Source organism: Erythrolamprus reginae, chromosome 6 (assembly GCF_031021105.1).
Source record: "Erythrolamprus reginae isolate rEryReg1 chromosome 6, rEryReg1.hap1, whole genome shotgun sequence".
Classification (NCBI taxonomy): domain Eukaryota; kingdom Metazoa; phylum Chordata; class Lepidosauria; order Squamata; family Dipsadidae; genus Erythrolamprus; species Erythrolamprus reginae.
Genome location: NC_091955.1, coordinates 74,405,631 through 74,419,719, shown reverse-complemented (window position 1 = coordinate 74,419,719; position 14,089 = coordinate 74,405,631). Strand labels below are relative to the sequence as shown.

Below are 14,089 nucleotides of genomic sequence, written 5' to 3'. Positions count from 1 at the left end.
TTTCAAAGGCGTGAAAAATCAACGAAGTCCAGAAAACAGCAACACACGATTCCTGAAGAACTGCGATCAGATACTCTTTCACAACAGCCAAACCCACACACTGCTATTTATAGCAGCAGCCCTAATTACTGGAGCCCCACCCAACCACAGGTGGCCTCATTTTCTCTTGTAATAATCCTTCAGTTGTTGTCTCCTATGCATCACCCTACACATGCGTGGATGTGTCATTAATTCTTGTTCAGAATCCAAGGATGATACAGAGGATTGATCTCCTCCTGGTCCGTCTGCCAAACTCCCCTCTTCCCTGTCACTCACGCTTCCTTGGTCAGAGGAGGCTTCATCGGCAGATTCCATCGGGAGCAAAACAGGCCTGGGGCATGTGGATGTCTCCCCCACATCCACCTGCACATTCCTTGGGGCAGGAGCTGGGCCAGAGCTAACCACAACACTAAGATAGACTTTCGATAAGATAAAGTTTCCATATGCGATTTCAGTTGGCCCAAGAGCAAAGTTCTGCACTTGTTCTAATTGTTTATTAGTGCATTAATTTTAGAAATAATTTTGAATTGTGTAGTTATACACACTAGCATCTGAAGTATGGTAATGATCCAACAACTTCATGTTCTTTCAGCTAAAAAGAAGGCTTCCAGATGGAGGACGCCTTGAGCTAGGGATCAAACAACACAATGCAGCTGTTCAGCTTTCCCCTCCCAAACTAATGTTTACAGTACTGTATAGAAAGACAAAAGACAGAAGAAGTGGGATGGTTACAGAGAGGAACAGCTTTTTTCAAGTAAGCTTTTAATTTGCCGTAAGTTACTTTTATTTGGCTTAATTATTGTACTTAGTAGCCTTAATTACTAATTTCAGTATTTAATATCAGAAATTCTAGTATTTAGGGTAACTAGTGGCTTAAAGCCTTGGAATCCAGTAGTCTCAAACATCCGATTCATGATATAACGGAATTGTAGCTTCAAAGCTGGACCAAAAAAACGAATTTGAAAAGAAAGAACAAAGAGAAGAGAAGAATAAGTCTCAGGTTTTGCCAGGGGAAACTTCCAATCATTCAGCTTTGGCGATTTCTAGGCAGCCACCATCAAAGACCTTGGAATACTAATAACTAAAGATCTAAGTGCCAAAGCCCACTGCAACATCGCCAAGAAGGCCTCAAGGGTTGTTAATCTAATCCTGCGTAGCTTCTGCTCTGGAAATCTCACACTACTTTCCAGAGTTTACAAAACTTTCGCCAGACCCATCCTAGAATACAGCTCATCTGTTTGGAACCCATACCACATTTCTGACATTAACATCCTCGAAAATGGCCAAAGACACTTCACCAGAAGAGCCCTTCACTCCTCTACCCGAAACAGAATTCTCTACGAAACTAGACTTACAATCCTGGGTCTTGAAAGCTTAGAACTACAACATCTTAAACATGATCTAAGTATTGCCCACAAGATCATATGCTGCAATGTCCTGCCTATCAAAGACTACTTCAGCTTCAGCCACAACAACACAAGAGCACACAACAGATTCAAGCTTAACATTATCTGCTCCAAACTTGACTGTCAAAAATATGACTTTAGTAATCGGCGTGGAACTCATTACCGGACTCCGTAGTATCATCCCCTAACTCCCAACACTTTACCCTTAGACTATCCACGGTTGACCTCTCCAGATTCCTAAGAGGTCAGTAAGGGGCGTACATAAGCGCACTAGAGTGCCTTCCGTCCCCTGTCCTATAGTCTCTCCTATATCTCATATATCTTCTCTACTATATCTCTATAAACTTCATTGCATATTATTGTGTATTGGACAAAATAAATAAAATAAACATTAAAGACACAATTGTTAAAATTCTATAAATATTGGAGAATAATTAAACAACAAAGCCTTGTTGTTATTATTGTTATTAATTGGATTTATATGCCGCCCCTCTCCGAGGACTCAGGGTGGCTTACAGCATATAAAACAAAAACAGTACAGGACAAGTGTCCTAAATCCAATTAATTTCAATTAACTAATCTAATCTAAATATCTAAAATCCCCAGTTACGTTTAAAAAACAGGCATTCCTACTCAGACAACAAACTTACATAGCATTTGTCAGCCAAGGGGCTACAGTTTAATAGCCCCAATCCTGGTGGCATAGAAGAGTCTCCAGACTCTTGCAGAAGGCGAGGAGGGTTGGGGCAGTACAGATCTCTGGGGGCAGCTGATTCCAGAGGGCCGGAGCCCCCACCGAGAAGGCTCTTCCCCTAGGTCCCGCCAAATGACATTGTCTAGTTGATGGGACCTGGAGAAGGCCAACTCTGTGGACCTGACTGATTGCTGGGACTCATGCGGCAGGAGTTAAAAAGCACCCTTTCCAGATAAGGCTTTATAGAAGCCTTAGAATTTTACAAACACTTTTTTTATAAAGCCCCTGTTTGTTCCCACCATTTTCCTCCCACCTTTTGTAGAAAAATAATATATAAAGGAAAGATAACTGCATGCTATAATACTATAAATAAATAAATAAAATAAAATAAATAAATAAACTATATATTGGATGAACTAGCCTCCATTGCCTCTGTCTGGAAGCACTCTTTGAGAGTCCTCCACTATTCTTTTCCACCTAGTCAATCCATGTACTCCACTGTGCTAAACCCAGGGGTGAAGTGTTCCTGGTTCACTTATGCCTGCAGGTGAGGGAGAGCCAGTCACGAAGGGAGCGCGAAGCTCTGCTATTCACCTGATATGTTGAATGCTGCTCTTTAGTCCGACTATGTAGAACAAGACATTTGAATCCGTGTTGGTATAAATGCTGTTGATTGCAGCTATTGTCGCACCCATTCTACCTGCAGGAGCACACAGTACAACTGGAATTTCCTCTTCCATCTCCTCTACGCTCTCCAAGTCAACTAGTGGGAGTAAGTAATAGCGGGAGTAAGTAATAGCAGTGAGAGAGTAAGGACAGTAGAAGAAACATGAATATGGGGATTTATTGAGTTCTGCTGCATTAAGCAATAAGCATTTTACAAAAGCCTCTGAAAGACTTGAGAATTTGTTGAAAGCTAATATACTTCTAAGTCTCCCTTAATTGCATTAAATGGCCCTGTGTTTCTTATGCAAGCTCATTTATCTGTTCCTAGTTCTATATTCCTTCTGTTATAGCTATCCCCACAGGTTTTACATGCAGCATTTAATGATAGAAGGCTTTCTCAACCAGTTGTAGACACTACATATGCCATAATTCTCAATCTGCAGAGTCAGTAGCCATCCAAGATGTACAAAATGTTCAGAGGTGTTACTAAAAGAAAGAAAGCCAAAGCAGATCTAATTAAGAGGCGCTTTCTGTCCTAGTTTGAAAGGTAATTTTAATATGAGCTATAACGCTAACAACAAAGCATATGCAGTCTTAGGAACATAAAAAATAAAAATCAGTGCTTACTTGATTCATTATTCAGCATAGCAGATGGCATCTTTTGAACTTTATTGTACAGAATAACACAGAGAGTCAAAACAAGAAGGAATAGTAGGAGCTGATTAACTGAAACATAAAGAAAGCTGTTCAATCAATCACATATTATAATCTGCAGCACATATATTTTCATTGATATGCTCCAAGACTAATTAATACATGCAATGGGATTTTAACTTTATATCTTAACTGCATGATTTATTATGTACAGTCGACTGCAAATACCTTATTATATTTCAATGAATCTAAAACTGACCCAAAGATATTCTATATGTTACCAACTTAAAACGTTTTCCCATGAAATTATTTCTATTCATATATAAGTACCACGGGATTAAATGAAAGTATTGATGATGCCAAAAGTGAGCTCTCTTTGCACAGATTACCATCATACAATCATCATCTGATTGTAGTTTTGTCATAGGAACTTTAAGGAGGAGGACAATTTGAATCTGGTTCAGAAATCCCATTAATTCATTAATTCCACTAGAATTATTTATAGATCTCAGTTTAAAAAATACTCAATTGGTTACATGTCAGGTCTTAACATGTACATGTTTTGAATACCTGCACTATGTTTTAGCAGAAAATATATTTCTAAAGGACACTACAATAAGCAGGGAAAGGATAAGGATATACTCTGTGTGTGTGTGTGTGTATCCCCACACTAAATCATCTTCCCTTACCACAATTGAAAACGCCACATTGCTCAAAGTGTTGACTTAAAATTCTAAATAATTCCATCAGGGTGCCTATGTCTTACAGTTTTACTTCTACACAGAATTTTAAAGGATATGAGAAAAGCAGTTGCCAGACATCAAAGGCAAGTGAATGGGAAAGTTGCTTCTATTCAACAATTGCTTCTCTGTAGCTTTGTTGCCTATGTGGCTATTTTGACAAGAAGGAACAATGGTAAGAGATGGATAAGGAGAAGGGTCTTCACATTCTGTCACTGGGTTTTTCTCTGGTCTATTGTTAGTTAAATTAGTGAAGAGTGAGAGGAGAACTTAATTAAATGGGCTTCTTTAAACACAAAGACCCATTAAACCAACTTCTTGTCTCACTCTTTCTTGTGCTTTCTCTCTGCAAAAGGTAGTTGAGATAAAAACAAGGCATTTCTATGTTTGTATGTCCTAATAAATCTACCTTTACTTCAAATAAAAGCACCTACATTGTATTAATGTGTGTTATGTAATACTGTATATATTAGTATTCATCATGAATTCATTAAGTGTTGCATAATGTTTATTAGCATTCATTATAGTTACAGCTATTCTCTACAACCAAGGAAACTAGATTATGAATATTTATCTTCTTTTTCAGTGGTACCTAATTACTTAGTATACTTTCAGCAGTTTGCTTAACTTCAAGAGTTTCTTCAACTCTTTGAATTCAAATCTCCAACACTTTCTTCCTGGACTATTCAAGCAATTCTCTTTTAAAAATATTTCAGGAGAAAACTCTTAAGTAAACATGTTTCTTATTTTTTACCCTTGTCAACATCCTCAAATGCTGATGATTTTTGTCTTGGAAATTCTGACATTTGGGGGTGTTTTTAATAGCCCCAAAGTTAACAAGAAGCACACTAATATGGCAAGCTAATGTGTCTCTTGTTGCATTTGGGGGTATTTAAAAACATTCTAAATGTCAGAATGAAATGCTAAGATTTTATCACCTCTTACAGTCGCCCTCAAATTATGACTGCAGTTGAGCCTGTTAATTATGTGTTGTGGTTAGCTCTGGCCCAGCTCCTGCCCCAAGGACTGTGGATGTGGGGGAGACATCCACATGCTGCAGGCCTGTTTTGCCCCCCCCCCTTTGGTGGAATCTGCTGATGAAGGCTCCTCTGACCAAGAAGACATGAGTGACAGGGAGGAGGAGAGTGGGGCAGACACCTCAGAAGGAGATCAATTATCTAGCTCCTCCTTGGATTCAGAACAAGAGTTAATGATACAGCCACGCATGCGGAGAGCGATGCATAGGCAACAACAACTGAGAGATTATTATCAAAGAAAATGAGGCCACCTGTGGTTGGGTGGGGCTGTGGTAATTAGTGAGGCTGCTATAAATAGCAGCCTGTGGGTTTGGCCATTGTGGAGGATTATCTGATCATTGTGTTTCGTGACTGCTTTACTGACTTTGACCTTTTGTGTGCTGATTTTTCCCCCGTTTTGAAACTAAACCAGAGCAAAGGGTGTTTCACTTTGTGAAAGAAGGACTGTGAATTGCCTCACAGCTGCAAGCTAAGTATCACAGAACTGATAAGGGACTTGTACAAATTACCAGTTTGTTTGGAGACGAGTGCTCTTTGCTATACCAAAAGATGGCTTAGGTTAAGTGAATTTTCATTATAAAGAACATTGTTTTGAATTTTCAAACGTGTGTGTGTCTGAAATTTGTACCTGTGAATTTTTGGGAGGAGTCTATCAGAGAACCTGACAGAACAATTATGGTTGTTAGTTTAGTTGTAAGCCAGGTCATCACATGCCTGGACCCAGTTTTGCAATGTGTCAATCATTGTGCAACCCCTTTTTTTTGCAACGGACCAGTTTTTGTCACAAACCGGTAGTAAATACGAGTTTCTGGTAAAATCCACATAGATCATAATGATGTGATCATGAAATCCATTGTCAAGCACCCAAAATGACCCCCTGTCAAAATTTCAAAACTGGATCATAAGCAGCTTTGGTGGAGGAAGGGGGAACCATCATAATTTTGCACAGTCATTAAACCACCAGTCATAAGTCAAGGACTACCTGTAAGAAGATTGTTTCCTGCAAGTGATCAAGAACATGCCTCCAAAAGCTTCAGAATAGTAATGGAGCTACATCTAAGAACATCTGATCTTTGCTCTTTGTCATGTAATATTAGACTTATCATGCTTTCTTTTCTGCACCTCACTCTATGTTCTCGCTCCTAATGTTTCGCCACTGTTGTGAGTACTCCTTGTCCTCCTCAGGTCATGTTAGATTCTGAGGAGGATGAGCCAGGCCCCTCTGGATACCCTGGGCCAGTCGGGTAACCTGAGGGGGGGCTGATATTAACAATGTGGGAGTGGTCCTAGTCAGAGGATGAGGAAGACATTAGAGTGGATAGTCCGTGGATAGATCCTTGCTATAAGGGATTGCTGAGAAGGCGAAAGGAGTTGCATAGTAAAAGGTATTTGCTAAAAGTCTTAGCCTCTTTGGGGTGTGATGAACTTCCAGGCAGTATAAAGGCAAAGGATTTGGGGTACAGTGGTACCTCAAGATATGAACCCCTCGTCTTACGAACAACTTGTGATACGAACCCGGGGTTCAGAAAAATTTTGCCTCTTCTTACGAACTTTTTTCGAGTTACGAACCGGCGTTCGGAGACTGCTGGGAAGCCGCGCGGCTGTTTTAAAAGGTGACAGCCGGGCGGCGGGGCTTCCCAGAAGCCTCCCGAACGCCGGTTCGTAACTCGAACAAAGTTCGTAAGAAGAGGCAAAAATTTTCTGAACCCCGGGTTCGGTTCGGGAGGTTGCTGGGAAGCCCCCCAGCCCAGCTGTCACCTTTTAAAACAGTCGCGCCGCTTCCCAGCTGTCTCCCGAAGCTGAACGCGGAAGTTCGGCTTTGGCGTTCGAGTTCAGGAGACAGCTGGGAAGCGGCATGGCTGTTTTAAAAGGTCGCAGCTGGCCTGGGGGGCTTCCCAGCACCCCCCGAACCCCGAACCCGGGTTCGGGGGGGTGCTGGGAAGCCCCCCAGGCCGGCTGTCACCTTTTAAAACAGCCGCGCGGCTTCCCAGCAGTCGCCGAAAGCCGTTTTTTTGCGGGGGTTTTTTGGTTGCGCGGATTAATTGACTTTACATTGTTTCCTATGGGAAACAATGTTTCGTCTTACGAACCTTTCGTCATACGAACCTCCTCCTTGCACCAATTAAGTTCATATCATGAGGTATTACTGTAATTGGGTGTGGGGTTTCAATGTCCTTCAATGGAAGAGGTTTTAGAATGGGGGTGTTCTTGAAAATGGTTTCAAAACCATGATTTCTCCCTCAGAAAAAGACATTCTCTGCTGGATTATTTTTGCCCGGGAATTTAGTGAGCTGCTTCATATTCTTGAATGATAAATGGACTTTGTTATCTAAGGAATGCCATTTAGGCCGCGTTTGGCGCCTTTCCTAGACCTTGTTGATGCTTCATTCTGGAGAGAGAAATACCTCCCTTTTTTCATTGCCATTTTAAATCTGCTTTTCACTGTATGTGCTTTCATCAATAAAGAGTGGGATTTTACCATGCAATAAGGGACTTTTTGAGTCAGGGGGGTTTGCTCCGAGGGCCATGCACAGAACAGCCACCAATTACAGCAACCATATGTAAACCGCTAATTTTTACCTCATTTTTACCATACAGTGGTACTTCTACTCATGAACTTAATTCATTCCATGACCAGGTTCTTAAGTAGAAAGGTTTGTACGAAGAAGCAATTTTTCCTATAGGAATCAATGTAAAAGCAAATAATACGTGTGATTGGGGAAACCACAGGGAGGGTGGAGACCCTGTTTCCTCCCAGGAGATTCCTAGAGAGGACCTATAGAGGCTTCTCCCCACCTTTTCCAGTCCTGTTTCCTCCCAGGAGATTCCTAGAGAGGCCCCACGGAGGTTTCTCCCTGCTTTTTCCGGTTAGCTTTGGAGGTTCAGGTTGTAAGTGGAAAATGGTTCTTGAGAAGAGGCAAAAAAATATTGAGCACCCGGTTCTTATCGTTCGTAAGTAGAGGCATTCTTAGGTAGAGGTACCACTATATATGTAAATTGCTCCATTTTACCAACCATTGACTTCCTCTGAAGGCTTCAAGTTTTAAATATGGAACTTAAGGATTACCAATAGTGCATCAAACATCATTTTCATATCTCTAGCTCCAATAATATGTATTAATTTTAGAAGATACAAACAAGGGATTGGACATCCTAGCATATTGGCTGTAAGTGCATTTCTTTTCCATTACAAAAGAATGTAGGACTGCATTTTATGGAAGGTGGTGGGCTAGAGAAGACAAGATTTTGGTTTACAGATCTGTATAATGTCTCTGCCCTCAATAGAAGCTATCGTGGATGGGAAAATCCCCTTCCCACAGCCATTTTATAAGAGTGTTCATTATATTTGCAAAATAAAAATCTCTTAAATTACACTATTTTTTTTTCTGAAGATGTCTTACTTTTTCGTAATAAAGCCATATGGCCCTTTCATTTGGTTGCAACCTGTGGGTGAAATAAGAGGGGGGGGGATCAGAAAGTTGAAATATAACAAAAATACCACATCTATCATATACAGTATATGAAACCTCTACAGGGGTGAAATACTCCTGGTTCACTTGTGCCTGTCAGTCATCGGAGAGCCGGTCATTAAGTCAGGGTGAGGCTTCACCCACCTGCCTGGAGATTGCCATTTGGGTTCTTTTACTCTCTGGCCATGTACAGAATGCTTTGTGCATGCACAGAGGGTAAAAGAACTCAAATGGCAGCATCCAGGCAGGTGGGCGGAGCCTTGCACTGCCTTTACAACCAGCTCTCCAACGACCGCCAGGCACTAGCAAACCCGGAGCATTTCACCCCTGCTCTACAGGTTTAAGTTAAATATATTTGAACCTGAAATAAGTAAACAAAGCTTGGAGGGATGCAGTTTCTTTCTTATTGCACTCCACCACAATTTATTCAACACTTTTTACTCTTTTTTTTTTTGTTTATTTCTCTGTTCAACAATTAACAACTAACAATGAAGAAACAAATGTATATATTACAATCCTGGGTCTAGAAAGCTTAGAACTACGACGTCTCCAACATGATCTAAGTATTGCCCACAAGATCATATGCTGCAATGTCTTGCCTATCAACGACTACTTCAGCTTCAACCACAACAACACAAGAGCTCACAACAGATTCAAGCTAAATATTAACCCTTCATGGCATCGGACCAAAATATCTCCGGGACCGCCTTCTGCCGCACGAATCCCAGCGACCAGTTAGGTCCCACAGAGTTGGCCTTCTCCGGATCCCGTCGACTAAACAATGTCGTCTGGCGGGACCCAGGGGACCCTGTGGTGGCCCTGACCCTCTGGAACCCTCTCCTTCCGGAGATTAGGGTTGCCCCTACCCTCCCTGCCTTTTGTAAACTTCTTAAAACTCACCTCTGCCGTCAGGCATGGGGGAATTGAGACATCTTCCCCAGGCCTATATAATTTATGTATGGTATGTTTGTGTGTATGTCTTGTTTTTAAATAAGGGGTTTTTAGATATTTTTTAAATATATTAGATTTGTTATTGTACATTGTTTTTATTATTGCTATGAAGAGGGGCAGCATACAAATCTAATAAATAATAATAATAATAATAATAATAATAATAATAATAATAACCGCTTCAAACTTGACTGTAAAAAATACGACTTTATTAGTCGAGTTGTCAAAGCGTGGAACTCATTACCGGACTCTGTGGTGTCATCCCCTAACCTCCAACATTTTACCCTTAGACTATCCACGGTTGACCTCTCCAGATTCCTAAGAGGTCAGTAAGGGGTGTGCATAAGCGCACCAGCGTGCCTCCCGTCCCCTGTCCTACTGTCTCTCGTATATCTCATATATCTTCTCTTCTATCCCTTTAACTTTTCTTCTATTCCCTCATTGATATATCCTATTCCTATATTTTCTCTTCTGTTCTTTCCTTTATACAGTATATTTTACTTTGAGTGTATCCTTTATAACCTTCATTGTGTATTATTGTGTTTTTGGACAAAATAAATAAATAAAATATTATGTCTGCTAACTACTGTAGCTACAGGTACACCTACATAAACGAAGAGCTGTCTCTCATCCTTCTTTATACCAATGTATTGCAACCTTGACAAATTTTAATATGTGTGGACTTCAATTTCCAGAATTCTCCAGCCAGCATGGATATATTAAAGTTGCTAAGGTTGAGAAACACTGTTTTATGCCATAAATCATGAGAACTATGAAAATTAAATGTAAGCCATTACCATAATGGTGATAAACATCTAAACATGTTTATAATTCCATATTGTCAACTAAGTAATACTGTTAAAGCTTGTTATATTTTTTAGATTTTGTAACAACCTAAGAAATTAGTACAGTATTTGATAATAAATCCATTAAGTAATATTTTTAATAATATTAAATGACATTCACAGAGATTCTACATTTAGGAACTAGTTCTCAATATAGTAAACATATTCATAATTTAATCATTCATTCCACACATAAAGAATTAATTTCTTTCCTTTCTGGCACACATAAAACACATGTTTTTGCTTTTCAACCATAATGCAAAGTTCAAATGCAAATAAAAGTTAATGCAAAACTTTCTGTAAACGGATAATAATTATATCTATACCTCGAAATTTCTAATGCCCACTTTTACTTAATAATGAAATGAATTTAAGAACAAAACTAGAGTTTTCAGTTTCAAAAATGAGATCCTATAAGCTCAGTACTTTGCTGACATTTCAATACTTGGGATTTTTTTTCTAAAGGCTGACAAACTCTAGACACAAGAAAAGAAAAATACCCCATTTCCAATAAAAGTCAAAGTTTTACCTTTCAAGGCAACAGCAGAGCAATGGTGGAATATTTTTTTCCAAAAAAATAACTTCAAGCAAGCAGTTGCTGAGGATGGCTGACTGATTCAGTGTAATAAACATTCATGTCAGAACCCCTTTTCTCCTGGGATTCCCACTGAAATCCTACATGAGAGATACTTTAAGGTCCTTTTTCGTTTCTTCAAAACTAATTTGAGGCAGAATTATTCTTTTTAAAAAAAACTTCGGTGTCTTACTTGGAAATTACTTTTTTCCTTCCTTTCGCCGTGATTACGGAACTGTACAGAATCCAGACTTGGGCCTGCTGGAATGAGAGAGCTACGTAAGTAAACTGTTTCCAGATGTGGCGAATAAATCAGCTGCAGAACTGGTGAACTTTCCTCCTCCTACCCTAGCGCTTCATCAGAAAGAAAATCCCAGGGGGGGGGGGGGATTGTAGGAAGAGCTTAAGTTTAGATTTTTTTTTCTTTTTAATGTCGTGTATATTTCGGATCATCGCGAACAAAGAAATATCTACAAACTTAAAAGCATGAGAAATGAGTAACAGTAGACAAACCCATATTTCTTTTAAAATAGTAACCCCAGTCTGTGTTTCGATTGAACAAATAATTACAGATTCTGCATCTTTTAGAAGACACAGTGTAAAATGTCCACGCTGTAATGTTAAAGCATAGATGCAGAAAAGTCATACAGAATATATTTTAGCTCTGCAGGCTGGATATTTCAAGAGGTCATTAAAGATGAGAGCAGACCTACAATCTATCGGTGGGAAACTCTCAAGGGTATTCGGGGGCGGGGGGAGACAGTGTTTCAGTTCAGGCTCCTGTATACATTTGTCTCAACATTGAGCTAAAAAGAGACTTAAACGTACAGTGGTACCTCTACATAAGAACGCCTCTGCTTAAGAATTTTTCTAGATATGAATCGGGTGTGCAAGATATTTTTGCCTCTTCTCAGGAACCCGAGCCCAGAAAAAATTTCCAGGAAATTTGAGAGCTGCACGAAGGCCTGGCCAATTTCCTGCCATTCCCCCTTTAATCCGGGCCATCTCGGGCTTTTCTGGGCTGCCAGAGGAGCCTTTTGGTGGCGCTTAAGGAGGCTTTGGTAGTCCAGAGCGGACAAAGCATTTTCCTTTCTTTGGGTGCTTGGAGAGGGAATAAACCTTTGCCAGCACCCAGAGAAAAGAAACACTCCCTTAGCTCTGGGTTCCCCCCTCTTGCCTGCTGGGTTTCTCTCTCTGGCGTAGTGTATGGGATGCAGCCTCCTGCCTGGTGTATGGGAGGCGCATGCTCCTCCCCACCACCTCAGAGTCCCTCTTCTTTTGTAAGCCTTAAAGTTTTGGATTTTTTTTTTATTCTCCTCACCTCACCTTCTTCCTTCAGCAGCGACTGTCCTCCTCCTCCTCTTCCTCCTCCTCCTTCCACCCAAATTCCGAACTTTTATTTCTTTCCCAATGGGTTTGCATGCATTATTTGCTTTTACATTGATTCCTATGGGAAAAATTGCTTCTACTTACAAACTTTTCTACTTAAGAACCTGGTCATGGAACGAATTAAGTTCTTAAGTAGAGGTACCACTTTACAATCGCAACCACCATTTTGCCTTTTTAAAATTTTCACCCCCATGCAGATACTTCGTGATCACCCCCCTTTTGAAAATAACATTTTAAAAAGAGGTTTAAGAAATCCCCGATGACAAAAATGGCTATATTGCTGCCTTAAATGCTCAACAAAAACAAAAATCAACTGTTTATGCTGCCCATCTTGAATGAGAACTGATAATTGCTGCAGGAGGAAAAAAGCTGTGTCACAAAACAGCCATGGATTACTGAAAGAGACAGAGAGAGAAATCAGAAGGCTGGTAAAATGTTTTCCAACTGACAAAGTTTATTAGGCATATGCTTTCAGAAGTTGCATCATGTGAGAAAAAGTGTCACCTAACTCCTGATAAAGACTAATATGATCATAGGCTACCCAATTCTCCTTCTGCAGTTAAAGAGGATGTGGCCTAAGAAGGAATTTAATTAGAATCACAATAAAAGGAAACATTTTGCCCAAGGGGTCTACTTCATGACTATTTATTTCATGAATCCAAATTAAAATATTCCCAATAATTTTAAAATAAACAATAATTTATTTGGCCCCTGGTAGCGCTGGCGGCGGGAAGCTTCACCCACCCGCCCGGGATGCTTCTGCGCATGCAGGTAGTAAAGGATTTTAGAACCCACTACTGAGACACATATGTTAAAGGCATAATTTTGGACTTCCAGGAACCAATCTAGTCTTTAGCTAAAGGCACATGATGCTGGCTGCCTTCCATCACTATTTGGACAGATCCTCAGGCGGCATTTAGAGCACCACTTTTTAGACAAGCCAGAGCGTGTCTAAAGGGACAATCTCCTGCCAACTCATCTAAGCTACCTCCAAGGCTGCAACCTATGACTACACCTATGACACTGCTGTTGTGCTAGACCTGTGATGGTGAACCTATGGTATCTGTGCCAACCTATTCTCCAAAGCACCTGAGGGTAGAACAAGAAGCAATGGGTGGAAACTAAACAAGGAGAGAAGTAACTTAGAACTAAGGAGAAATCTCCTGACAGAATAATTAATCAGTGGAACAATTTGCTTCCAGAAGTTTTGAATGCTTCAACACTGGAAGTTTTTAAGATGTAAAGTAACCATCTGTCTGAAGTAGTGTAGGGTTTCCTGCCTAAGCAGGGGGTTGGACTAGAAGACCTCTAAGGTGCCTTCATCATCACCACCACCACCACCACAACGTTGTTGTTGTTGTTATCATCACCACCACCACAACGTTGTTGTTGTTGTTGTTGTTGTTGTTGTTGTTGTTATTATTATTATTATTATTATTATTATTATTATTATTATTATTATTATTATTATTATTATTATTATTATTATTATTATTATTATTATTATTATTATTATTATTATTACTACCGCAGCTTTATTCTGCAAACTTCACCCCAGGCCCGCTCGGTCCAGCTTCCTCGCCAAACTCCCTAGCATCAGCTGCCTTGAGAACCCCGCCGCGGT

The 14,089-nt window shown here is 40.1% G+C and overlaps 1 protein-coding gene across 6 annotated transcripts in view; it reads right to left on the bottom strand.

Moving 5' to 3' along the window:
* GLT8D2 (glycosyltransferase 8 domain containing 2) overlaps nucleotides 1–14,089 on the bottom strand; it is a 23,037-nt gene extending 8,948 nt beyond the window's left edge. The window contains exons 1-5 of one of the 6 annotated variants that reach the window (XM_070756266.1): nucleotides 13,994–14,089; nucleotides 11,032–11,334; nucleotides 8,638–8,680; nucleotides 3,433–3,531; nucleotides 2,734–2,902 (exon numbers count right to left, since the gene is read on the bottom strand). In XM_070756266.1, the coding sequence (XP_070612367.1) occupies nucleotides 2,734–2,902; nucleotides 3,433–3,531; nucleotides 8,638–8,656 (287 nt within the window). In that variant the 5' untranslated portion in view covers nucleotides 8,657–8,680; nucleotides 11,032–11,334; nucleotides 13,994–14,089. Of the gene's footprint in view, nucleotides 1–2,733; nucleotides 2,903–3,432; nucleotides 3,532–8,637; nucleotides 8,681–11,031; nucleotides 11,427–13,993 lie in introns of those variants that run through there. The other 5 variants (XM_070756269.1, XM_070756268.1, XM_070756265.1 and 2 more) reach the window with 5 other exon arrangements.